At 42.5% G+C, this 26,947-nt stretch overlaps 1 protein-coding gene and 1 pseudogene across 2 annotated transcripts in view; one reads left to right on the top strand and one right to left on the bottom strand.

Moving 5' to 3' along the window:
• The window catches only part of LOC143678392 (myozenin-2-like), a 36,227-nt pseudogene extending 9,629 nt beyond the window's left edge, over window positions 1–26,598 (top strand).
• Window positions 1–26,841, bottom strand: part of RAMP3 (receptor activity modifying protein 3) — a 47,489-nt gene extending 20,648 nt beyond the window's left edge. The window contains exon 1 of one of the 2 annotated variants that reach the window (XM_077118629.1): window positions 26,666–26,841. In XM_077118629.1, coding sequence (XP_076974744.1) covers window positions 26,666–26,771 — 106 coding nt within the window. In that variant the 5' untranslated portion in view covers window positions 26,772–26,841. The remainder of the gene's footprint in view (window positions 1–26,665) is intronic. The other variant, XM_077118639.1, reaches the window with a different exon arrangement.
• Window positions 26,842–26,947: the final 106 nt, after the last annotated feature.

Raw genomic sequence — 26,947 nt, 5'->3', positions numbered from 1 at the left:
CAATTATATGCCAACAAACTGGACAACTTAGATGAGATGGACAAATTCCTGGAGACACACAAACAAGCTACACTGACTCAGGAGGAAATAGAAGATCTCAACAAATCAATCACAAGTAAAGAGATTAAATCAGTCATCAAAAATCTTCCTACAAAGAAAAGCCCAGGACCAGATGGCTTCACAGGAGAATTTTATCAAACAGTCCAGAAAAAGCTAACACCAATTCTGCTCAAACTTTTCCAAAAAATTGAGGAAAAAAGAACTCTACCTAACTCATTTTATGAAGCTACTATCATTTAAATGCCAAAACCGGGTAAAGATGCTATAAGAAAGGAAAACTACAGGCCAATCTCCCTAATGAACACAGATTTGGGAAAGCTAACTACCAAATTCATCTGGAAGGAAAAGAAACCCCAAATACCTAAAAGCATCCTAAAAAAGAAGAACAACATGGAAGGATTAACACTCCCTGACTTTAAAACCTATTATAAAGCCACAGTGGTCAAAACAGCATGGCACTGGCACAAAGACAGAAGCATTGACCAATGGAATCGAATTGAGAGTGCAGAAATAGACCACCAAATCTATGGCCAACTGATTTTTGACAAGCCCCAAATCCTCTGAACTGGGACAAAATAGTCTTTTCAATAATTGAGCATGGAAGAACTGGATATCAGTAGCCAAGAGAATGAAAAAGGACCCTTATCTTACACCCTACACAAAAAATTAACTCAAAATGGATTAAACACCTAAATATAAGAACTAGCACCATAAACCTTCTAGATGAAAATGTAGGGAAATATCTTCAAGACTTAGTTATACGAAGTAACTTCCTAAACTTTACATCCAAAGCACAAGCAACAAAAGAAAAAACAAATAAATGGGAACTCCTCAAAATCAAATGCTTCTGCACCTCAAAAGACTTTGTCAAAAAGGTGAAGAGGCAGCCAACTCAATGGGAAAAAATATTTGGAAATCACATATCAGACAAAGGTTTTGATTTCCCGTATATACAAAGAAATCATACAACTCAACAGCAAAAAAACACACAATCCAATTATAAAATGGGCTAAAGATATGAATAGGCATTTTTCTGAAGAGCAAATACAGATGGCTCAAAAGCACATGAAGAGATGTTCATTTTCAATGGCTATAAGGGAAATGCAGATCAAGACTACAATGAGATACCACCTCACACCTATAAGAATGGCTGCTATTAAACAAATAGGAAACCATAAATGTTGGATAGAATGTGGAAAAACTGGGACACTTATGCACTGCTGGTGGGAATGTACAGTGGTGCAGCCACTATGGAAGATTGTTTGGCAGTTCCTTAGGAAACTGAATATCGAGCTGCCCTATGACCCAGCAATAGCACTACTTTGGTATATACCCAGAGGAGCTGAAAACAATGACACAAACAGACATTTGCACACCGATGTTCATAGAAGCATTATTCACAATTGCCAAAAGATAGAAACAAACCAAATGCCTATCAACAGACGAGTGGATCAATAAAATGTGATATATGCATATGACAGAATAGTATGCTGTAGTAAGACAAAATGACATCCTGAAGCACATGACAAGATGGATGAGCCTTGAGGACATAATGTTGAATGAAATCAGTCAGACACAAAAGGACAGATACTGTATGATTCCACTTTTATGGCCAGCATAAAGGTATAATCAGAGATTTATAATATACAATTTAGGGGACTTAGAGATACATAGGAGCTAGAGATGAGTGAACCGTTAGCTAATGAGGTTGAACTTCAATGTAAGGGAATAGATTGGAGCGAAGGTGATTCTCTAGTGGGTCTAAAAGTAATAATACCATATTGAAGATGAACAAGATTGAAAGGGGTTGTATAGACCTATTTGTCCCACTGACACACACTAGAAATATGAATGAGTTCTTGTAAGAATTACTTCAAAGATATGATTCTTGTATAAAGAGTGTTTAACTCCAGGATGTAGGGGGAAAACTGCAGTTGCATGCTATGAGCTATGTGCAAATGAAACCATCAGCACTACCACAGCAACAGCAGAGGTAAATAATGGGGTGAGGGACAAGAGCTAAGAGGAGGTTTAGATCTCCTATATGGTGAGAGTGTTTACTGGTTTTCTGTCTCTAGGGATCAATGAAATTATCTAAAATTGAGAATGTTGATGGACTGTGGACTTTGGGCCTACATGATTCCCAGATGAATGCAGGTGGCTGAAGGATGCACTGATGGAGAAGTAGAATGGCGAATGATGGTGTATACTTATGAAAGAAGGCTGTGCTGCTACAAAAAGGAACATTTTTGTTGTGAGGCATGCAATGATGTGAATGAACATGTGGAATATTTGGTGAGACAAAATAAGCCAGAAACAAACAAACAACAATGGTATGGTCACCTTTAGAAAATGCTTATAAGTAAACAGGGACGTGGATTGTAAGCTTTTAGAGCAAACACATTAATCCAGAGTGGTGATTATTATTTCTGGGTTTTGAGAAGCTGTTTTATATGTATAGCCTGATATTTAGAGATAAGAATGAAGCCAAACAGGTTGGGGTAAAAGTAATTCAGAACATAGGGGTAAGGAAGACAATGTCTATATTTTAGAACCATACATACTCTTTGAGACCAATGGAAAGAAATGTTTATTTGATCTGGAACTGAAATTTTCTGTAGTGTGTAATCTAATTCAACCTATCTGTATAGCTCATTTGAACAACTGAAACACAGACAGCCCAGAATGAGAAAGAGGTCCTTTAATCGTGTATAGATTATTGTAATGCCTGGAAACATCCTTGAGTATATTAACCAGATAATCAAAAACTATTGGCAAAGTTCCCTGAGGGAGGGGAGAAAGACTATGGAACTATTAAACTTTACCATCAGGGAATCCTCTGATACTGTGTCAAACTTTAGGGACACCCAAATCAATACGCCATGCCCTCAATCATGAGGCTTACTCTTGCGAGGCTTATATACGTAGCACAGAAGCTTAGACTACCTATAGGCATGCCTAAGAGTTACTTCTGGAGGACCTTTGTGGTTGCTCAGATGTTGACTTAGTCTCTCTAAACCCAACTCTGCAAGTGAAATCATTGCCCTCCCCCCTATGTGGGACATGACATCCAGGGATGAAAGTCTCCCTGGCGATGTGGGAGAGGACTCCCAGGGATGAATCCAGACCTGGCACCATAGGATCAACAATTCCATCCTGACCAAATGGGGGAAAAAAAGTGTAATTAATAAAGTATCAATGGCAGAGAGAGTTCAAATAGAGTCGAGAGGCTACTCTGGAGGTTGCTCTTATGCAAGCTTCAGTTAGACCTTGCTACCTATCATAACCTACCAACCCCCAACCAGAACCATTCCACTGATCCTAAAGAATACCTAGGGCAATTTATAAGATTCCACAAAGGTTCCAGGCACTAGCGTAACTTTCCAGAAACCTACAACCTCCAGATGGGTCCCTGGATGAGATAAATCCTGAAACCTAGCCCAGCCTCTCCAGAACATCAGATAGTTCAATCTCCCTATGCCATATTAGTGACAGACCCTTCCAATATGAAAAATATAGAACTGCCATAGCCCAAATAACCCCAATGAGAGGTATGGAAAGATCAAAGGTGATGGTGAAATTATACATAGCAGATAGGACTTAACAAAGGAATATGAATGCTGAATCATTAAACTGATATCTCTTTTAGTCTCCAGTATTTTAGAGCAGCTAGAAGTAAAAACCTAAAATTGTGAAATTGTAACCCATGTCAACTCTGAAATATGTTCTACAACTAATTGTGGTGCTGTGCTTTGAAATTTATAGTTTTTTTGTGTGTGTATATGTTATTGTTCACAAAAAAAAAGAAGGAAAAAAATCGATTGTGATGATAAAAAAGTCTTTAAGCCCTGTAGCCTCCTATATTCTGAAGCAGCTAGAAGGAAAAATATGAGAGAACCGTTTAGTAGCCCTTGACAAACTCTGGGATCTATCCTGTAACTACTTGTTGAAGAGTGCTTTGAAAACTATTGCTTTTTTATTTCTTTGTTTTGTATATATGTTATACTATACAATTAAAAAAGTTTGAAAAAATGTTTATGGCTTTTGTTGAGAACTGTGCTTCAAATTAGTAAAAAAAATTTGGGTAATATTTGTTTAGTGTCCAAAAGTAAGGTAAGCTACTTTAAAATGTAATCTTATTTTTTTTCCAGAGTGATGCAAATGTTCTAAAAAATGATCATGGTGATGAATATTCAACTATGTGATGATATTGTGAGCCATCGATTGTATACCATGTACGGACTGTTTGTATGTTCAGAATGTTTGTGTTTGTATGTTGTTTCATCAATAAAAATATTTAAAAAAAAATAAAGCTGATCCATCTCTGGTGTGTTGCATTCTAGTAGCTTTAGCAAACTAAAACAAGACCCAACTCATATCTGATGCAACTGCTCTGTCCCTGTCAGACTGCAATCCCCAAAACATCTCAGAAAAAATCACAAGCTCATCCAAGAGAATGCCAGAAAAGACCCTGGAGCCCCCTGCTTCCCCCACAAGGAACCAGATGCCAGTGACAGGGAATGATTTGCCTGAAGCCACGAGCGTCAAGGCAGAACCAGGACAAGGACCAAGGTTTGTGTGTGGGATTCCCCCAGAACCATCAGCCCACCTCTTATTCATAGATGGGAAGATGGGGCCAATTCACTGAAAACATGACATCTGTGGCCTCTGAACTGCCACAGCGCTTCTGGGAGACAGAACAGAGGGAGATGTAGGAGGGCAAAGCTGTGCTGAACCAGCAGGGACAAGATAGGACACACATCAGAGTAAAGTCAGTACCATAGGAGAGGGGTAGGTGGCCACAGGGGGCTAGAGGAGGGTGTGTCTTTACCTGGAAAAGGGCGTGGCTTGGACCATCTGCCCACAGGTAGCATAGATGCCACAATGTAGGAATGAACACGGAAGGTGGCCAGCTCAGAGCAAGAGCAAGGTATGAATTGGAATCCCAAGAAACAGAAAAGGAAGCAAAAGGGCCTCTCAGCTGTCCCCAGAAGTGGGTCTCCAGTCTCAGGGGTTTTCTTCCTTTTGTGAGTTTTCAAACTTAGAATCTCAGAGCCCAGCCTGACAGTGCTTTGAAGGGCCCTTGGGGGTCATTTAGACCCATACTGTTGTCTCACCAGGAGGGAGATGGGTGAGGGGTTCCCCAGGTCCCAGTGGGGGCTCCTGAGAAGCCTACTGGGGCCCTACTCCTGCACCTCGATTCTCTGTTCCAGGGCTGGGGTTCCAGGCCAGAGTGCAAGAATCCCCATCTTCCTTCCTGTGTGTGTGCCTTGGTACCCAATGCATCCTGCAGGCTCCTAAAAACCACAGGGTGTAGGTACAAGGAGGTGTATACACCCTACCCTGTAGGAGTCAACATGGCCAGGCCATAGCACCCAGTTATTCTGGGAGTTACTGGGTTCTGTAGATGAGGTTAACATCTACAATCAGTTGATTTTAAGTAAAAAAAGATTACCTTGAGAGTGTGGGAGGGTCTCATGCAATCAGGTGGAGGCCTTAAGAGGAAAACTGAGGTTGTCCTGAAGAAGAAGAAATTCTGCCAAGACCATAGCATCAGTACCTGCCCAAGAGTTTCCAGCCTGCTGGCCTGCACTACAAATTTCAACTTGCCAATCCCCACAACTGTGTGAGCCAATTCTCGGATAAATCTCTTTTCATATACATACACACACAGACACACAACACACACATACACCTACACACGGGATACATACTGGTGGTTCTGTTTCTCTGGAGAACGTGTTGGGGATTGCATCATGTCCCCCACCACGGTGATTTGGAGTTGTATACACTCCAGAAAAAAAAATATGTTCCTAAACTTAATCCATTCCTAGGAGTGTGAACCTGTTGTAAGTAGGACCTTCTGATGAGGTCATTTCATTTAGGTGTGACCCTCCTCAATCAGGATGGGTCCTGATCCTATTACTGGAGCCCTTTATAAGAAGAATTAAATTCCGACACACAAGGAGAGAGCCACAGGCGACAGCCGGAAGCTGGAAGTCAACAGAATTCAGAGAAGCCAGGAGAGGCCACCATATGCATTGCCACATAACAGAAGAGCTAAGGAAGAAGGATCACCAGCAGCCAGCCCCAGAATGCCGCCGTCTTCTGTCTTGATGACAACTTGATTTTGCACTTCTAGTTTTAAACCATGAGCCCATAAATTCCCATGGTTTAAGTTAACCCACTGCATTGTATTTGTTTCAGCAGATAGCGAACTAAAAAAAAAACACAAAAGGCATGTTCACATCCTAACCCCTGGTCCTGTGGATATGAACCCATTTTAAGTAGGACATTTTATGTGTGTGGCCCACCTAAATCAGGGTGGGTCTTCATGTTATTACTGGAGGCCTTATAAAGAAGGCCACAGAGAGAAAGCCACAGGGAGCACCCAGAAGGTGGAACTCAACAGGACCCAGAACAGAAAGAAGACACTGCCATGTGCACTGCCACATGATGGGAAAGACAGAGACCAAGTATCGATGGTCACCAGATCCAGAATGTAATAGTGATTGCAGAGAAAGCATCACCTTGCTAACACCTCGATTTTGTACTTCTCCTATCCTCAAAACCATAAACCAATAAGTTCCCATTGTTTAAGCCAACCCATTGTATGGTATTTGTTTTAGCAGGTGGGAAACCCAAACATCTGCCTTATTCCACATTAGCAGGTGCTGAGGACAAAGGCTGGTTGGGCAATTCCAAGAAGGCACTGACACCCTCCCTCACAGAGGGAGAACACAGGCACAGGTCAGTGAGACATCTCTCGAGAACACAGATGTTGCTTCTTCTATCTGAAGTGTCCTCATACCGTTTCACCTGTCTACTTGAAGCTAGCTTATCAGAGAACTCAGGAGGTCTCACCTAACTTCATCTTGGAGATGCTTCTGTCCTGCTGGGAAGCTGCAGCACCTTGGAGCACTCATGTCACCCTATGGAGCCTCCCAGGTGTGTGGACCCTACCTAAGCATCCACATGCTATAGGGTTCAGGATCTTCTGACACCACAGAGCCACCCAACTCTGGAATTTCTCATTCAAATGTCTGGAAAACATACTGAGCACTTGCTGTTTATGTCTGCTATGTCCAGAGCTGGGCTCAGCACTTGGAGGAAAGGAGAAGGACAGGATTTGATCCCTGTCTTCGGGAAGCCCACCATCCAGGACAAGAATAAGACACAGGAATCCTGGGGGATGTAAGAAAATGACTGAAGGCAGAGGGTATCATCAAACAGGGTGAGCAGGGACTGGGAGGTCAGGAGGCCTCACCAACCTCAAGAACACATGCAGTTCACTGAAGGCATAAGGAAAATGAGACTCTGGGATCTTGGATGACCACAGCAAATCCAGGGGATGGCCAGTCTATGCCATGGCCCCAGCAAAACATGAGAAAGAGGCTGGGGAGGTCAGGAAATGCACAGCTCACCCAAGCGAACTTGCACTTACCTGATGGTAGGCAGGCAGGTCATGGACGGGAGGAATGTGCTTTTGTGCAGGTACCCACGTCAGCGTCCCAGGCTAGGACAGGGGTCAGCCGACTTCAGGAATGGGAGGTTGCTGAGGTAGTGCGAGTGAGCAGGCAAACACCTGAGGATCCAGCCACACTCCCCGGGCAAAAAGGTCCCTGGGGTGGGAAACACCCAGCTCCAATTCTCCTTCTGCCCCTCTTCCCGACTCCTGCTTTGCACCTTGAGCTCCTACTTCTGCTTATGGTTTCATCTTCCCTGGGCCCCTGGAGGGCCCTGGCATCTGCCATCCCCGCCCCCCCCCGTCTCTCTCTCTCTGTCTCTCTCTCTCTGTCTCTCTCTCTCTGTCTCTCTCTCTCTCTTTGTCTCTCTCTCTCTCTCTTTCTCTGTCTCTCTGCTCTCTCTCTCTCTTTCTCTCTCTCTGTCCCTCTCTCTATATATATCTATCTCTCTCTGTCAAAGGGGCCTTAAATCCCCATGAAACAGAGCAGATATTGATGTTCAGAGAGGTTAAGTGTCTTGCCAAGGATCACACAGCTTCTTAGCAGTCACCTGTGTCCTGGTCTCTTCCCACACAACTGCTAAGTCCCTCCTGGCTCATCCCCCACCCCCCACACTTTTCCCCATCTCTCATCCTGTACCCCAGCCAAAATGAATTACTCCACGTTCCCCATATGTATTGGGAGCTTTCCTGCTGCTCTTGCTGGGGCTGGCCCTGTATCCTCTGCCAATAATGTGCCCCTCATTCTTCCAGGGTAAAGCCAGCTCCTCCACCAGTTCCTCCACTGCCTCCTCCACCTGCTCTTGCACTGGTTCCTCCACCTGCTGCTCATCTGCCCTCACTCCCCTGAATTGATTCTCTCTGTATTCCCTTTCTCATCTAGTTACACTGTGAGATCGCCTCTTTCCCCCAGGGCAAGGATGAACTGAATCCCTTCCCCCTCCCCCCTCACTCCAGTCTGGGGCTGGCACTGAGCTCCCATACCAGGATTTACTTAGTGAAGGTTCCCAGTGACGGTGGCTACTCTGAACTGTCAGCATCAGGAAGAAAAGAAGAACTGCAGGATTTTAGAAGTTGAAGCATCAGTGAGCCATGGACAAAGGAAATGACGGCTCCAGAAGGACAGAGGGACAGCTGGTAGCCCAGCACTACTCATCCCTGACCCTCCACTCTCCTGGGAGTGGGCAGGACTTTGGGAGGGACTTTATCCCCATAGCAAGCTAGCACGCTCCATACCCAGGTCTGCACTGTACCTTCCTTTGATCCTGAAATTCACCAAGGCCCAGCTGGGCACCAGCACTCTAGAGGACAGTGACACCACCCACCATCTACTGGGCACCTACGTTTGTGTAGTTGCTCTGCTAGGAGTTCCACAAAGACAGACCCATTTGGTTCAAAAACTACCTCCAAAAAGGGTGCTATTCTTCCTGCTTTACTAGGGAGAAAACCAAGGATCAGAGAGGGCACATCACTTATCCAGAACACCACAGCCTGACAGTGGCAGCCTTGCTACGTCTTGTCATGACCCTCAGCCTCTGGCAGAGAGCATCCCTCTATGTACCTACAGGGAGGGGTATGGGTCCAACCAGGCCAGGGCAGGAAGGAAGAAAGAGGATGTCATGTCTCTCCAGGATTTGGGGCCGGCCTCCTAGGCCAACAGTCATCTGAATGGTGTCCTTAGAATGATGTCATCTAGCACCTGGGAGGCAGCTCCAAGGGCACCCAGCCTGACAGCCTGCCTTCTCAAACCCTATCCTGCCTTACCCAGGTATGGTCCATGTTTGGGTTCCTTAGGCATTGAGCAGCCTCTGTGAGTTTAATTGTGGGAACCAGAACCCAGTACACTTGTCACTGTACAGATGGCCTCCATCTTTCACAGGAAGAGAGAATGTCCAGCCATGTTCTCCAGATAATAAGGACTGCCAAGGAGATTTGAGAAAAACAAAGTGATTTCAATGCCATACCCCTTATGAGCAATGCCTTCCTCTCTGCAGCAATTATGGGGAGTTTAATTCTCTACAGATACACAATGGGTGTTGTCCAAAACAATGGAGATTTTGGTAATGAGCATTTAAGAGCTGGTATCCCCATGATACAAACAGCAACAGATGAAATGACAGACCAGACTGAAGTTCAATACAGAAAACCAAGGAAAGAAGCAACAAAGAACAGTCCTGGGATCAACTCATGCCTGGTAGTCCCAACAGCTGTGAACATGTACTAGTATGAACCCACTCAGGGGCAATCAGAGCAGGTTTTGGTGAATACTTAAAAGCTTTCCCCAATCCAAACTTAGGTACATTAGCAAGAGGTGGAAGCCCCCCTAGCTCAAGGGGCTAAAGCACAACTTCTATTATAACGTGAGTACACAATAACCTGCCCTCATCCAGGGCAGAGTCTTAGGAAGCCTGCCTGACTTAAAAATAAAATGACACTCATCCCTAGTGATTCGAAATTCTATGCATATATCCAATGCTGTGCCTTCTCAAGAGCAACTGAAAAGGGACTTCCAAGCTACTAGAGCCTGGCTGAATATGGAGCAAAACTGTACTTGCTGACTGTGAAAGCAGTCTCCAAGCTCTGCACACACACTACAATATAGGATGAAAATCCAAAAAATTAAGGGGCTTATGCTCAACCTTTGACAAGTGGTTTATGCTGACTCAGGTGATCCCTAGGAATTCAGACTAAAATATTTAAAAAAAAAAAAAAACTCTGAGCAGGGGCATCAGAGACTGCACACTATGGGGAAAACAGATGTCACAGACTTAGTTCAGTCAAGTCAGTAACCAAATAAAACAACAACAACAAGTTTCCTGGTAGAATGAGTATTCAGAGATGCTACAATATATTATCTAAAATGTTCAATTCTCAACAAAAAACTATGACATGCAAACAGGAAAGCATGATGCAATCAAAGGGGAAAAATCAGGCAACAGAAATCACTTTTGATGGGGTCCAGATGTTAGAGTTAGCAAAATATAATATAAATTATATAATATATATTTATATACATATTATATAATATATATTTATAATTTATACTCAAAACTAAAGGAAATTATGTTTAAAGAAGGTATGATAACAATGTCTCTTCAAATAGAGAAAGTTAAGAGCTAGAAATTGTTTTTGCTTTTCGTTTTTTACATGGGCAGGCACCGGGAAATGAACCCAGGTCTCTGGCATGGCAGGTGAGAATTCTGCCACTGAGCCACCATCACACCACCCTAGAAATTGCTTTAATTGAAGTCTGGAGTTGAAAAGTACAACAACTGAATTAAAAATTCACTACAGGGACTGAACAGTGATTTAAGTTGGCAGAAGAAAGACACACCAAGCTTGAAGGTAGATCAGTAGAGGTTATGCAATAAGAACAGAAAGGAAAAAGAATGAAGAAAAATGAACAGAACCTCAGAGAAATGTGGGACAGCATTAAGCACACAAACATACATATAATGAGAGTATCAGAAAGAGAGGAGAGAAAGGAGAAAAAAAATATTTGAAAAATTAATGACTGAGAACTTCTATAATTTGATGACAAATGTTAATCTACACATCTCTTTAAGTTTGCTAATGTTGCAGGAATGCAATACACCAGAAATGGACTGATTTTTATAAAAGGGATTTATTTAGTTACAAATTTACAGTTCTTCAAAGGAAAGGCAGGTAACTTTCATTTGAGTTCCTCTGTCACATGAAAGGCACATGGAAACATCTACTGGGCTTCTCTCCCAGCTTCTGGTTTCAAATGGCTTTCACCAGGGCAATTCCTTTTTGCATCTCCAACTTCTGGGTCTGAGCTGGCTCTGAGCTCTGAGCTGCATTCTGCTGGGCAGTGCTGAGCTTCCTGGAGCTATCTAAGCTATTTTCTCTCTCTTCTGAGCTCTCCTTTTAAGCCTCACTCATTGCAGAAGGCACTTCTCTTAGCCTACCATAGATGTAATCAGCCATAGATGAAATTCATATGCTGATGATTGATTTAAGTCCGCAGCAGGAGAACAACTGGGCACTATCATCTGGCCAAGTTGACACCTGAACCTAACTACTACAACATCCAAGAATCTCCACAAACTCCAAGTAGTATAAAAAAGAAACAGATCCATGCGCATACATATCATAGTTTAAAACAAAGGAAAAAAAATCTTGAAAACAGCAAGAGAAAAAAGATTCATACAAGGGAATCCCAATATGACTGAGACTCCTCATCATAAACAACAGAGGCCAAAAAGTGGTGCTTTCAAAGTACTAAAAGGAAAAAGCTGTCAACCAGGAGTCTTACATCCAGCAAAACTATCTTTCAAAAATGAAGATGAAATGAAGAAATTCTCACAGAAACAAAAACTGAGAGAACTTATTCCTAACAGATCTTCTTATATGAAATACTACATTGAGGGACACAAGAACCGTGGGAGTCCACACAGCCAGAGACCTTTGCAGATGAAGAAGGAAAATGCCCCGGGTGGTTGCTTCATGAAACAAGAAGCCTGGAGAGAAAGCTAGCATACATCGGCATGTTCACCAAGTGCATTTTCAGTTGAAAGAGAAACCCTGAACTTCATTGGCCTTTCTCAAGTGAAGATGTAGACGGTATCAATCTGGGCAACAAGGTGAGCATACCCAGAGACATCATGTTGAAAGAATTATCCCATCTCAGTAACCACGGTGCCAGACTATTTAAGATGCTTCAAAGATGATCTGACAAATACACATTTGAAATTTTCCAGTATGAATCTAAAGCACAAATGAATCACAATATTGCTATGCAGAATGGAAAACTGGATGGAAGCAACTTGGAAGGTGGTTCACAACAAGACCTGTCGACTTCTCCCAACACCTAGAACCACGAAGCCCTCCAAATCCAGAAAACATTATTGCACCAGGATATTCTGGACCACTAATGGAAACCGCCCCCCCCCCCCCAAAATATTCAGCATCACAGCTGTCCCTAAGTACTATCAGTCTTCCTGGGAACAGACCATTAGCAGTGATCCAGAGCTTTTAGAGCCTTTATACCTTAAACTTTTCAAGCCTGAAGCAAAGGCAGAACTACCCAAATACAGGAGCTTTAACAGGCATTTAGTGATTCATTGGCAACTACTAAGAAGCTGATTTGCTGAGAAAACCTTTCAGCGGTCTCAACAATCTAGGAAGAACAAAAATAGGAGGATAGGGTTTGCCAAGGAGGGGATCTACTAAGTTTTCCAAGCTTTCAGTTGGGAGCCTTAGAGGTTATATCATAAAAGTGAATAGAAGAATAAATTAAATACAAATTAGATAACCTTAATTAGATGAAATGGATGAATTCCCAGTAAGACACAAACTACTGAAACTGACTCAAGAAGAAACAGAAAATCTGAACAGACATCACAAGTAAAGAAATTGAAATAGTAATTTTTCAAAACCCACATAGAGCAGCTCAGGTCCAGATAACTTCACTGGTGAATTCTACCAAACATTTAAAGAACTAGAAATCTTTCACAAACTTTTCCAGAAAATAGAAGAGCAGGGAACATTTCCCAACTCATTAGATGAAGCCAGTATTACACTGCTACCAAAAACAGATAAATACTTCACAAGACTACTACATACCAGAGTCTGAATACATGAATACAGATGCAAAAATCCCTAACAAAATATGGCAAACACTAAATAAATAAACAAAACAAAACAAAAATACTGGCAAACTATATTCAACATATAAAAAGGATTACACACAATGACCAGTTGGGAATTATGCCAGAAATGCAAGGCTAGTATAACATTTGAAAAACAAATAACTTAATATACCATATAACTGAATCAAGGGAAAAAAACACATGATAATATCAATAGGTGAGAAAAAAACATCTGACAAAATCCAGCACAGATTCATAATAAAAATACTCAACAAACTAAGAATAGAAGAAAACTTAATAAAGGACATCTACAAAGAAACCACAGCTGACATCATACTTAATGGTGAAAGACTTAATGTCTTTCCCCCATGATTAGAAATAAGAAAAGGATGTTTTCTTTTACTATCTATTCAACACTGTATTTGCGGATATAACCAGGAGAATTAGGCAAGAACAAGAAACAAAAGGCACCTACCTTGTCAATGAAGAAGTAAAACTATCTCTATTTGCAGATGTCATGACTTTCTATATGGAATGCACTAAAAATGATTGGCACTAATGAGTTCAGCAAGATTACAGGGTACAAGATCAATATAGGAAACTAAATTCTATTGCTATACACTAGCAATAAACAATCTGAAAATGAAATTAAGGAAACAATTCCAATTACAATAAAGTAAAAATGAAAAATAATAAATTCCAAGGGATAAATGTAACAAAAAGGTGCAAAACTTGAACTCTGAAAACTGTACAACATTGTTGAAAGAAATTAAAAAACTAAATAAATGGTAAGACATACTATGTTCATGGATAAGAAGATTTAATATTGTTACAATGGTAATGCTCCCCAAATTGATCTGCAGCTTCAGTGCAATCTTTATCAAAATTCCAACCTGCCCCTTGAAGAAATTGACAAATTAATCCTAAGATTCATATGAACATGCAAGGGACCCAAAATAGCCAAAACAGTCTTGAAAAAGAACAAAGTGGGAGGACTAACACATCACAATTTTAAGAGTTACTAAAAGCTAACATAATCAACACTGTGTGGTACTGGCATAAGGACAGACATGGAGATCAAGGGAACAGAACTGAGAGTCCAGGAATAAACCCTAACAAATAATGATCAATTGATTTCTAATAATTTTTTAGAGAAAGAATGTCTTTTCAACAAATTATACTGGGATAACTGGATATACACAAGCAAAAGATCAGAGTTGGACCCCATACTAACACCATACACAAAAATAAGCTCAAAATGGAACACAGACCTAAATGTAAGAGTTCAACTATAGAACTCTTAGAAGAAAATATCGGAATAAATCTCCATGGCTTTATGTAAGGCAAAGCCTCCTTATATATAACACCAAAAGCACAAGCAACAAAACAAAAACAGATAAGTTAGACTGCATCAAAATATTACATTTTTGTGCTTCAAGGTAAATCATCAAGAAAATTAAAAGAGGACCACAGAATGGGAGAAAATAGTTGCAAATCATTTGTCTGATAAGGGACTTTTATCCAGGAAATATAAATAGCCCTTACAACTCCATAATAAAGAGTTAAATAGCCTAAGAGGCTATTTAAATGAACAAGGCATCTGAATAGACATTTCTCCAAAAAGATATACAAATGGCCAATAGGCACATGAAAAGATGTTCAACATCATGAACTATTAGGGAAATGGAGATCAAAACCATAATGCAATATTACTTCACACTCACTAGCACGGCCATAAGCAAAAGGAGGGACAATAACAAGTGGTACCAAGGATGTGGAGAAACTGTAACCTCATATACTGCTTCATATATGAATTTATATAAATAGTATTTAAATTTGGTGGGAATGTAAAATGACATAACCACACAGAAAAACAGCCTGGCAGTTCCTCAAAACGTTAGGCATAGAGATATTATGTGAACCTGCAATTCTACTTCTAGATGTATACCACTTATGGCCATGCAAAAACATGTACGTGAATGTTCACAGCAGCTCTACTCACATAATCAAAAGTGAAAACAACCTAAGTGTTCATCAACAGACGAATGGAGGAGCAAAGTGTGGCATATCCATACAGTAGAATATTATTGGCCACAGAAAGAATGAAGTACAACATGAATGTATCTTGTAAGCCTTATGCTAAGAGAAAGACGTAAGTCACAAGAAAAACCCCATATAGTTTTTGTTTATTTTATTTATGTCCAGAAAAGGAAAATCTATATAGTCAGAAACTAGGTTAGTAGTTGCCTAGGATTGGAGAGAGGGGAGGGATGAAGAGTGATTCCTAATGAGTATGGGGTTTCTTTTTGGAGTGATGAAATGTTCTATAAGGTTGTGGTAATGGCTTCAAAACTCAGTGAATATACTACAAAAGCCATGATAGACGATTGTAGGAAGATGGTGAAATAGGAAGCTCCAGGAATTAGTCCCTCTGCTTTAGTTTCCTAGGCTGCTTAAGCAAATACCATGCAATCGGTGAGTTTAAACAATGATAATTTATTTACTCACAGTTTGGAGCTGGGAAAAAGTTCACATCAAGGCATCATCAAGACAACGTTTTCTCACTGATGACTGTGGCATTAGGGAGGGGCTGCTGCCAATCCTTGATTTCTCTGTCACATGGAAAGACACACAGCAGCATATGCTGGTCTCGCCCCTCTCTTCTGGGTTTTGTTGATTTCAGCTTCTTGCTTCTGTGACTTTCTCTCTGTGTGTCTGAATTTCATTCTCTTATAAAGGACTTCAGTAATAGGATTAATACCTATTCTGATTGGGGTGGAACGGGTCACATCTTAACTGAAGAAGCTCATCAAAAGGTCCTACTTACAGTGGGTTCACACCCATAAGAATAAATTAAATTTAAGAACATGTTTTTCTGGGTTACACACAGTTTCAAACTACTATACTCTCCAACAAAACAACTGTTGAACTGGCAGGAACTGTCTGAATCAACTACTTTGTAACTCTGGAGTTTAGTGAAACACTATGCAGCATCCAGGAAAGAGCTGGAGGAAGAGGCTGGTAACTAACCATCAATATCAGTGAATTTCACCCTCCATGGATTGGCTACCTTCCCCTATTCCCCAACTACATGGCAGTTTGTTGGTGCCAGGAGGGCTATAAGTACCTAGTTCTCCAAAGTCCAGGGCTATGTAGTCTGATCACTGATCATTGCTTTTGATCAGCCACTTCAGATCACCAGGAGGATAGTCTGAGGTTGGCCATTATTCAACCCCCCTTAGGTAAAAGTGTCAGTGAAGTATTAAAAAGAACGTGCCTTTTTTCCCTCTTATCTCCTTCCTTCCCATTCAAGCAAAAAATAGTTTGTAAAAGTCATACATTGATTGCTCCAGTCCTCAATAACAACAACAAAAAGCAAAACATAAAACCTCGCAACCCCAGAGAAGTAGGAGAACTAGATTTCCAGAGTTAGCAACATAATACTCAAAATGTCAAGTTCTCAACAAAAGTTACAAAACACACAAAAATAGAGAAGTATGGCTCACTGACAGGAAAAAAAAACATGCCAGAAACCATTCCTGAGGAAGATCATACATTGAAATAATTAGTCAAAGACCTTAAAACAACTGTCTTAAATATGTTCAATGAGCTAATGGAATCCATATACAAAGAACAAAAGGAAATTTTTTTAAAAAGTTGTCTGAACAAAACAAAGAGATGGAAATTATAAAAAGAAACAAAACTGGAGCTGTTTGGAAATGCAAACTTCAGTAATATAAATGAAAACAAAAATCAGATGGATTCAACAGCAAAATTGAACAGGAAGAAGAAAGGATCTGTGAACTTGAAGACAAGACTATTGAAATTATCCTATGTGAAGAGCAGAAAGAAAAAAGAATGAAGAAGAAGAAACAGAGCCATTTGTGGGACATCATCAAGTGTATCAATGTACATCAGGGTAGTCCCAGAAGGTCAAGAATGAGAAAGCAGCAGAAAAAAGTATCTGAAGAACTAATGGCTGAAAACTTCCCAAAACTGATGAAACACATGAATGTACATATCCAGGAAGTTCAACAAACTCCCAGCACAACAGATCCTAAAAGAGCTACAAGACACAGTATAGCAAAACTGTCAAAATCCAAATACAGAGGGAGGATTTTGGAAGCAACAAGAGGAAAGTGACTTGTCACATACAAAGGATCCCCAATAGGATTAACAATGCATTTCTCATCAGAAACCATAGGGATCAGAAGACAGTAGGATGACATATTTAAAGCCCATTAAGAAAAAAACTCTCAAGAAAAACTGTACAGACGGCAAAATTATCTTTCAAATGGAAGTAGAAATTAAGACATTTACAAATAAACAAAGGCTGAAAGAGTTCATTACCAGAAGACCAGCCCTATTAGAAATACTGCAAGGAGTTGTTAAAGCTGAAAGAACACTAGACAATAAGTCAAAGCCATGAGAAGAAATAATGAGCATTTGTAAAGGTAACTACATAGATGAATACAAAATCCCATATGGTTGTACTTTTGGTTGGTAACTACTTTTCCCCCTCCATGCATTATCTGTAAAATAATGTTTTCATTCTAGGTTAACTATGTTAATGTCAGACAGTGTATAAAAATACAATCTGAGACCAAAAAAAAAACCAATATAAAGAGGGAAAAGCAGAGATATATAAGAGGAGAGAGTTTGTATACTACTGAAACTAGATTGCTACTAGTCAACTAGGTTGTTATTAGTTTAAGATATTGTTATTATAATGGTAACCACTAAAAAAATAACTAAAAACATAGAGAAAAGGAAAGAAGGGAATCAAAATGATACACTACAAAAAAAACAATAAATATTAAAAAGCAGCCATGATTTAATCAAGGAACCAAAACCATGCAAGATATACAAAAAACAAATACCTAAATTACAGAGGTAAATCCTTCCCTCTCAGGTAATATTTCCATGAAGTATTACCTTAGATGTCAGTGGATTAAACTCCCCTATTTAAAGGCAGAGATTGGGAGATTGAATGTAAAGGTGTGAACCATCTATATGCTGTTAATAAGAGACTTACTTAAGGTACAAAGACACAACAAGGTTGAAAGTAAGAGTGAAAAAAAAGATTTAAAAGACAGCCAGAATGGCTATATTATTGTCAGACAAAACAGATTTAAGTTAAAAAAATTCAAGACACAAAGAAGGATATTATATATTGGTAAAAGGGTCATCCAGCAAGATAATATAATGATTATAAACATACATGCACCTTGAAATACGTCCTCAAAACATATGAAGCAAAAATTCACCTAATTGAAATGATAAATATATAGTTCTATAACAATAGTTTCAATAATTGATAGAGCATTGAAATAGAAGATCAATAAGGAAATAGAGGACTTGAACAACACTATTAACCAATTAGATTTAATGGACATAGATAGAATACCCTACCCAACAGCAGAACAAACATTGTACTCAAGTTCACATGGAATATTTTGTATGAAAGACCATATGTCAAGCTACAAATCAAATCTTAACAAATTTAGAAATATTGAAATCATACAAAGTATTTTCTTGGCCCACAAAAGAATAATGCTAGAAACCAATGACAGAAGACAACTGGAAGATTCACAAACATGGAAATTAAATAACACACTCACTATTAAATACACAGTGGGTCAAAGAAGAAATCACAAGGGAAATTAGGAGATATTTTAAGACCAAAAAAAACTACAATATACCAAAAGTTATGGGATACAATGAAGACAGTGTTCATAGGGAAATGGACAGCTCTAAGTACCTACATAAAAAAGAAGAAAGACTACAAATCAGTAACCTAATTTCATGCCTAAGGAAACTAGAACAAAAAAGTGAACTAAACCCAAAGTTAGTATAAGGCAGGAAATAATAGAGATTAGAGCAGAGATCAATGAAATAAAGAAGGGAAAAGCAATAGAATCAACAAAACCAAAAGTTGGTTTGTTTTTCTTAAGGATCAATAAAATCGAAAAACCTTTAGTCAGACTAACAAGGAAAAAGAGAAAGCTGACACAAATCACTAAAATTATGAATGAAAGTGAGGACAATACCACCAACTTTATACAAATAAAATGGGTTATAAGAGGGTACTATGAACAATTACATGCCAGAAAATTTTAAACCCTAGATGAAATGGACAACTTCTTAAAAAGATACAACTACCTTAAAAAAAAAAAATACAACTACCTAATCTGATGCAAGAAGAAACCAAAGATATCAACAGACCTATAACAAGTAAAGAAATTAAATTAGTAATTTAAAATCTCCCAACAAAGAAGAGTCCAGGACTGGGTAGTTTCATGGCTGAATTCTACCAGCCATTTAAATAAGATTTAACACCAATCCTTCTCAAACTCTTCCAAAAAATAGAAGAGGAGGAATTACTTCCTAACTCATTCTATGAAGCCAGCATTACCCTGATATCAAAGCCAGATAAATACAGCACAAGAAAAGAAAATTACAGACCAACATCCTTTATAAATATTAATGCCAAAATCCTCAACAAAATACTGGCAAATCCAACAGTATATTAAAAGAACTACAAAGCATGACAAAGTGGGATTTACTCCAAGAATTCAAGGATGGTTCAACATAAGAAAATCAATCGATGTAAAATACACCACTGTCACGGTCAGGGACATGTGTCAACTTGACCAAGTTGTGGTACCTGTTTATCTGGTTGGGCAAGTGCTGCCCTGTCTGTTGCAATGAAGACATTTCATAGAATTAGATCATGATCACGTCAGCTGCATCCACAGCTGATTCCATTTGTAATCAGCCAAAGGGGAGTGTCTTCTACAATGAGTAATGCTTAATCTAATCACAGGAAGCCTTTTAAGGAGGATTCAGAGCAGACAGGTTCCATTCCTGCTTTTGGCTGGTGAGCTTCTCCTGTGGAGTTCATCCAGACCCTCCATTGGAGTTGTCGGCTTCACAGTCTGCCCTGTGGATTTTGGACTATGCGTTCCTGCGGTTACGTGAGACACTTTTACAAATTTTATATTTGCAAGTGTTCCCTGCTGATTCTGTTTCTCTAGAGAACCCTAACTAATACACACCACATTAGTAGAATGAAGATAAACAACCACCTGATTGTCTCAATTAATACAGGAAATGCATTTGACAAAATCCAACATCTTTCATGCTTAAAAAAGACTCAGCAATCTAAAAATAGAAGGAAACTTTCTCAAAATGATAAGAGGCATTTATGAAAATCCCACAGTCAATATCATACTCAATGATAAAAATTGAACTCTTTCCCCCTAAGATCAAGAACAGGACAAGGATGTCTGCTGTCACTGCTGTTATTCACCATTATACTGGAAGTTCTAGCTAGAGCAATCAGGAGAGAGAAAGACACCCTGTGTCTATGGATTTAAAGACTTAATAATGTTAATATGACAATACTGTTAAAACAATTTACAAATTTAATGCAATCACTATCAAAATTCCAGTAGCCTTTTTTGAAGAAATGGAAAAGCTGATCCTCAAATTCACATGGAATTGCAAGGGGCCCTGAATAGCCAAAACAATCTTGAAAAGAACAAAGGTGAAGGACTCACACTTTCTGATTTCAAAAATACTTCAAACCTGCAGTAGTTAAAACAACATGGTACTGGCATAAGGATAGACCTATAAATCAATGGAATAAATGGAGAGGCCAGAGATAAATCCATATTTACAGCCAAGTAGGTTGTGACATGGGTGCCAAGTCCATTCAATGTGAAAAGAAAAATGTCCTCAACAAATGGTGACAACTGGAAATCCACATGGAAAAGAATGAGTGTGGACCCCTATCTCTCACTATCTACAGATAGTCAAGTGGATTATAAAACACAAGATAACCTCGGGAAATATCTTCAGGACCTTGTAGCAAGCAACGTGTTTTTAGATTTTACACCAAAAGCACAAGCAACAAAAGAAAAGATGATAACACTGACTTCATCAAAATAAAAACTTTTGAGCATCAAACTTTTGAGCATCAAAGGACATTATCAAGAAAGTGAAAAACAACCTACAGAATGAAATAAGGGCACCAAACAAAAATCAGAGAGCCTGGGAATGCATTTTGGCTCTGCCATGACCTCTGTGTCTCTGAGCCTCAATTCCTCTCCAGGAAATAGAACAAATGGCCCCTATTTGACACTGCCTTCCCCTTCAGCCTTTGTCTCTCCATTTCCCTCAGTATTGGCTGATGTTCACTGAAAGCTCTGTTCTAAGCATGCCACCTCACCAATCCCCTCAATAACTTTAGGAAACAGGAACACTGAGGCAGGGGAGGTTATCCACCTACCTGATAAAAGGCAGTGGGAGAGTCGAAATGCCACAACCCAAGTGGGGAACTGCCCCTGTGCCTTGGCTGGCACTTCACCCCAAGATCCCCCCTTAGTTTGCCAAGCCTGAGCTCCTGCTTGCCTCAGGCAGGCCCAGGCTTTTTTCCTTAGCTGCCTCCCTCAGTCCTCACTAGGGATGTTCCTGCTGGAGTTCCACCTCCCCTCCCACCTTCTTTTCTTTCCCTTCTGGCACACATTTCCAGGACCCTCCAAGGACTAGGCTCTGCACCAGTTCTGGAGACCTGGGTAGCATCTACCCCAGGAAGGGCCTTAGGAACACTGTGCCCCCTGCTTTAAAGATTTGGGAGATGCTAGGGTAGTTCAGTGGTAGAATTCTCACTTGCCATGCAGGAGACTCAGGTTCAATTCCTGATCCATGTAGTTCCCTCCCCCACAAAAAAAAATTCAATAACTAGTGCTACAATAATGGGATAGTTACGCGGAAAAAGAATGAAATGTGACCCCCACCATACAGCATGTAAAAAAAAAAAGATTGGGAGACCAAGGCCCAGAGGAAAAAGGACTTTCCTAAGAGCAAACACAGTGGGTGTCTGAGCTGGTAGGACTCCTGAGCAGGCCTTCTGCCACCATTCTGCTTGGCGCCACCTTCCAATACTGCTAGTAGGAAGGTGGCCCTGGGTTCTATCACAGGAATCTGGCTGCAACACTGAGAAGCCTTCCCTCCCAGGAAGGGGGAGGGTCCTGGGGAGCAGAGAGGGTCCTGGAGTGCAGGGTAGATCCTGGGGGCAGGGAGAGTCATGAGAAAGTAGAGAGTCCTTGGGTGTAGGGTTAGTCCTAGGGGGAGGGAGGGTCCTGGAGAGCACCGAGGCAGAGATGGTAATGATGGCCCATGCTCCCTTCTCAAAAGGCCTCGATTCCCAAAGAGATGGCTCCCCACCCCTCCTGGCTGCTACCCAGGCCGGGGCCTTCTCTCCCTCCCCAGGCCCAGCCACCCCATCATTCCTGAGGTGACCAACTGAGCACCCTTTCTGGGTCTCCTGGGCTCGACTTACCACCCATAGATATGTACAAACCAACAAGTCAAGTCCTGCCCCTCCAGCCAGCTACTCTCCATGCCCTTAATGTACTCAGTTCCACTCCCACCACAGGCCCCTGCAGCCTTCCTACACCCCACCAGCCTGCACCCTACCCACCTGCTGACCAGAACAACCAACTCCTCCGCCCTGCCATCTTCCAGGTGACACCACACCTCCTCCAGCCTCCACCTGTCAAAATGCCCTTATTTGTGGAGATTCAGTGGGAAGACTTCTTCCCTTCCTCCTGCCCATGCAGTCATTCCTGGGAGGCCTGGTTTATGACTTTCTCTATCACCCCATCCTCCCCACTTGGCCACTGATTGATCTATTTATTAACTGTGATGCCCCCCCCCAAAAAGAAACACATTCAGGTCCTAACCCCTGGTCCTGCAAGTGTGAACCCACTTGTAAGTAAGACCTTGGACGATATTTATTATTAGCCAAGGTGTAGCCAAATGGAATGAGGGTGGGCCTTAATCCACTAGGGCTGAAGTCCTATAAGCAAAGGAAATTGGGCACAAAAAGAGAAGCCAGAAGTAGGAGGAGCCAAAGAGAAATAGAGGGAGAGGTCACCATAGACTGAGGACTGCCAGCACCAGAACATTACAGACTTTGAAGAAAGCAGGGCCTTGCCGCCACCCTGATGTTGGACTTCTAGCCTCCAAAACCATAAGCCGATAAATTCCTGTTGTTTAGGCCCCAGCTTATGGTCTTTGTCATAGCAACTCTGGCAAACTATGACAAAGCCTCAAACAGAGCCCTGCACAGGACAAGGGCCCATGGCTATTAATTCAGCTAAGATGAGTGTGGTTTCCTCCATACTCTTTTGCACACAGGGCAACGATGGCATCTCTTTCCCTCCACACTAGTGCCAATGCAGGTCTGGTTAGAGCAGGGATTGGAGTTGGCTCATAGGCATTCCCTCCTGCTCCACAAACCTCTACTGAGTAGGCTCCATCTGTTCATAGGGAAGGAGGAGAGTCTCATTGAGAGTCCACCCTCAGCAGGAGCTGGCCTGCAGGTCCCCACACATCTAGCACAACAGGGGACCATTTGTGAAAGCACAAGTGAAGATGGTGTGAACCTCCCACCCAGTTCCCTGGGATGACTTCCCAGCTCCCAGCATAGACCTGCACATGGCCAGCCCACAGAAGGCCTGCTGGATCAGAACTGAAAGGGATCTGGTTAAACCCATCTCTAATACACCCCTAGGATCAAGGGCTCACAGCAAATGAGCGGCAAGCCCATATGGTGTTATAGCAGAGTAAAGGCGGAGATTTCTGACCATGCCAAGAAAAGTGGGCCACTGTCGTGAAAGCTGCTGTATGAGTTGGTAAAGATGTAAGGGACTAAGTCTAGGAAATCAATCTAGTAGTTCCATTAAGAAACAAAAAAAGATGCAAGCCCTGTATGTGTTTCTTTGGGCTCGGTAACTTCCAGAGGCTGGGAGCCAATAAACAGCCAAAGAGACATATCTCTAAGAGAAAGGTCTTCTGTGGCTGGTCATCTGAAAACAAAATGAGTAAGCTCCTGTCCTAATGAGGTGGAAATGACGATGGCATCAGAGGCGGCTTTGTGGGTGATGGTGGCCAGGCACCCATGGCTACTGGGGTGATTCTGCCCCCCAGCCCTGCAAACTGAGGCTCCCTTTTCCCTCACTGGGCTTCCATTTCCTCATGTCTAAAATGAAGACTGGGACCAGATGACCTCTAAGGCACTTTCTAGTCTTAAAAATCACAGTCATGTTCTCTGAAGTCATTGTCACTAGGAGTGTTAGATATACCCATCACTGCATTTAGCCTGGTCCCTTGGGTCCATCTGAGTCAGCAGAATCCAGTGTGACTCAGCTTACCCAGGAGCAGGACATCATTGTTTTTACTGATGATAAACATAATACCAAACCCACATTAGCCATCACACAGGCACACACTGGCAGTGTTCTATCTGTGGAGTGCTATAGAAGAGAGCATTTTATCTCAGCACAGGTTAGAGGGGCTGTAAACCGATTTAAACTGACAGTTTGCTTGCTGTGGCTGCAGTCACACTGCCATTGCAGAAACTGAAACTCGGGGATCAAGCGGCTGGAAAGTGAGGCATGGGAACTCACGCCCAGGCCTGGAAGGGAACTATCGTCCAGGGCTTGGCAATTGCAGAGCTCCCTGCAGAGTGGAATCACCCTGGGCTTTACAACTGCCCAGTGCCATCTACTTTCTGAACAAAGGTTTAAAATTCACAATGAAGTTCCCTGGAGGGTTTAAAGGCAAAGGGCAGGGCCTTTCTTGCTGGATCCTTCAGAGACACAGAATTAAAAAGGAATCGCCAGCCAATAGATCCAGCATGTGGCAGACACTCTTCCATCACTATAAACCAGTCCCCCCCACGCACCGTCCCCCAATGGTGCTGCTCTGGAGGTGGCCAGCACCACCCCCCACCCCCCACTTTTGAACAAGCCCAGAACGCAGCACCGTGGCCAGCAGGGGGTCAAATATCCCCCAACTCACTACAGAGGCCTCAGGAGTTAGAAAGCTTCACTCCCACCCTCTTCCCAGGTACAGCAACCTCCAGGTCAAATGGGGGCTCCAGCCCCACCTCTGATGAAATTGGGTGTAACCACCAGCAGGTTTGACCTATCCTTGAATCTCACTGGTTCAGCTATTCCTGAGACCCTCCCTCTGTCCAAGCCGGCCCTGGGCAGGGACTGCAGAGTCCCAGGGCTCTCCCATCCTCACCCTAGTAGGGTAGACAGAGCCCAAGCTCCATCAAAAGGTGGCAGTGGGGGCAAATAAACAGGACAAAAGGTGGACAAGGTGAGGTCAGGATGGTTATTCAGGCAAAAGATTTCCACAGCAGGGCCCTTGTCCTTCTCAACCCAGTGCTGGAGATAGGGCAGGAAAACCTCAACTTCCCTCTAGGATGAACTTGTTACAGGGACCAAAAGCACCATCTGAGGGGCTTTGCATTTGAGGGCTGCTGAAATCACAAATCGGTGTCTTCCTGGTTTCTACAAAGGCACCAGACTCCTTTTACCTTCAAAGCAAAACTCCAAGAAATCTTCCATCTATGGAGAAAGCCTCTCCCTGCTAGGCTCTAACCCCAGAACATCACACGCTCTCCATACCCAAGACATCTTCAGCTGAAGGATAACTAGGCCAATCCACCCTTTCCCTGCACCTATTATGGAATTCTAAATCACCAAAGCTGGCAAAGATATTAGCTAACAAGACAGCCCTTCTTTTACAGCTAGGGAAACTGAGCCCAGCAAGTAGGAGGCAGACTTCCAAAGGGACCAGAAGCTGCAGCCCCAGTAGGGAAGATGCTGGGTCCCCTGACCCCAGGCCACATCCCTGGCAGAACTGTCAGCACTCTGCAAGCCTTCTTCAGGTTTTCCCTTGAAATACACACCTTCTTGCTTATTCTTGGAACATTTCTTCAATAAGAGTTTTCAAAACAAGCTTTTAATTTAATCCATTCCCCTTCTGCCAGCAATACTCCCTCCCTGGAGTCATGTTTTCTTGCTGGAGAAGAAATTATGGGGTGGGGGGGGGGAGAGAAGGGGCGAGTTAAAGGAGTTAGAAAGCTGCCTCCCTTCCCCCTTCCCTCTGGCTATGCAGAACCACCCCCTCAAGCCCCACACACACACTGGGAAAGGCTGTGCTCAGGAAGACAGAACAGAAGCTGAAAGGACCGACCCCTACCCAACCCGGAATTCTTCTCATAGACATCCCTTGAACGTGGGCTTCAAGTCAACATGTACAAGAGAATCATAACAGGAGCCTCACCACCCAACAGGTGCCCCGGGGTCTGGGGCATTGAGGACAGCTAAACCATAGCTGGGGAGGAAAAGGACCTGCCCAAGGGACCCCGTTAGCCTAGGATGAGGCTTCGGGAAATCCCATGCCTCCCTTCCCTGCCCCAGTTCTTGGCGCAGTCAACTGCCCCTGGGTGTCCTCTTCCCAGAGCCTGGAGGAGAGGAGAGCCGCTCCTCGCCCCACCAAGCGGGTACGCCGGGCGTCGGGGAAAAGGGCTCCTCCCTGCAGGGGAAGGGTCGCGGTCCCTGCAGAGGCCCGCGCGCCGCGCCAGGCACCTAGAGGCTCCGAACGCGCAGCCCCGCACTGGTGCAATGAAAGAGCGAGGGCCCTCGCGCGTTCTCCTCACCGCCCGAGGAAGTCCTGGACCCAGCGTCCTCCTTACCGCTGAACAACAGCAGCAGCAGCAGCAGCAGCGGGAGAAGCTGCGGGCGCCACGATGCTCGCGCCTCCATGGTTTGGCTAGCTGCAGAGACCGCAGGTCTGGAATCCCTCCGGGTTCGGTGCGGGTGGTGTGCTGGAGGCTCCGGGTGCACCAAGGCGGGGCGGGGCCGGGGGCGGGGTTGGAGGCGAGCAGGCCCGGCCCCACCCCACCCCCGCCTCCCTCTCTTCCCTTTGCTCTCGAGGCGCT

The sequence above is a fragment of the Tamandua tetradactyla genome, chromosome 1 (genome assembly GCF_023851605.1).
Source record: "Tamandua tetradactyla isolate mTamTet1 chromosome 1, mTamTet1.pri, whole genome shotgun sequence".
NCBI classification, from domain to species: Eukaryota; Metazoa; Chordata; class Mammalia; order Pilosa; family Myrmecophagidae; genus Tamandua; species Tamandua tetradactyla.
The sequence above is the reverse complement of the archived record's forward strand: the minus strand, read 5'-3'. Positions and strand labels throughout refer to the sequence as shown.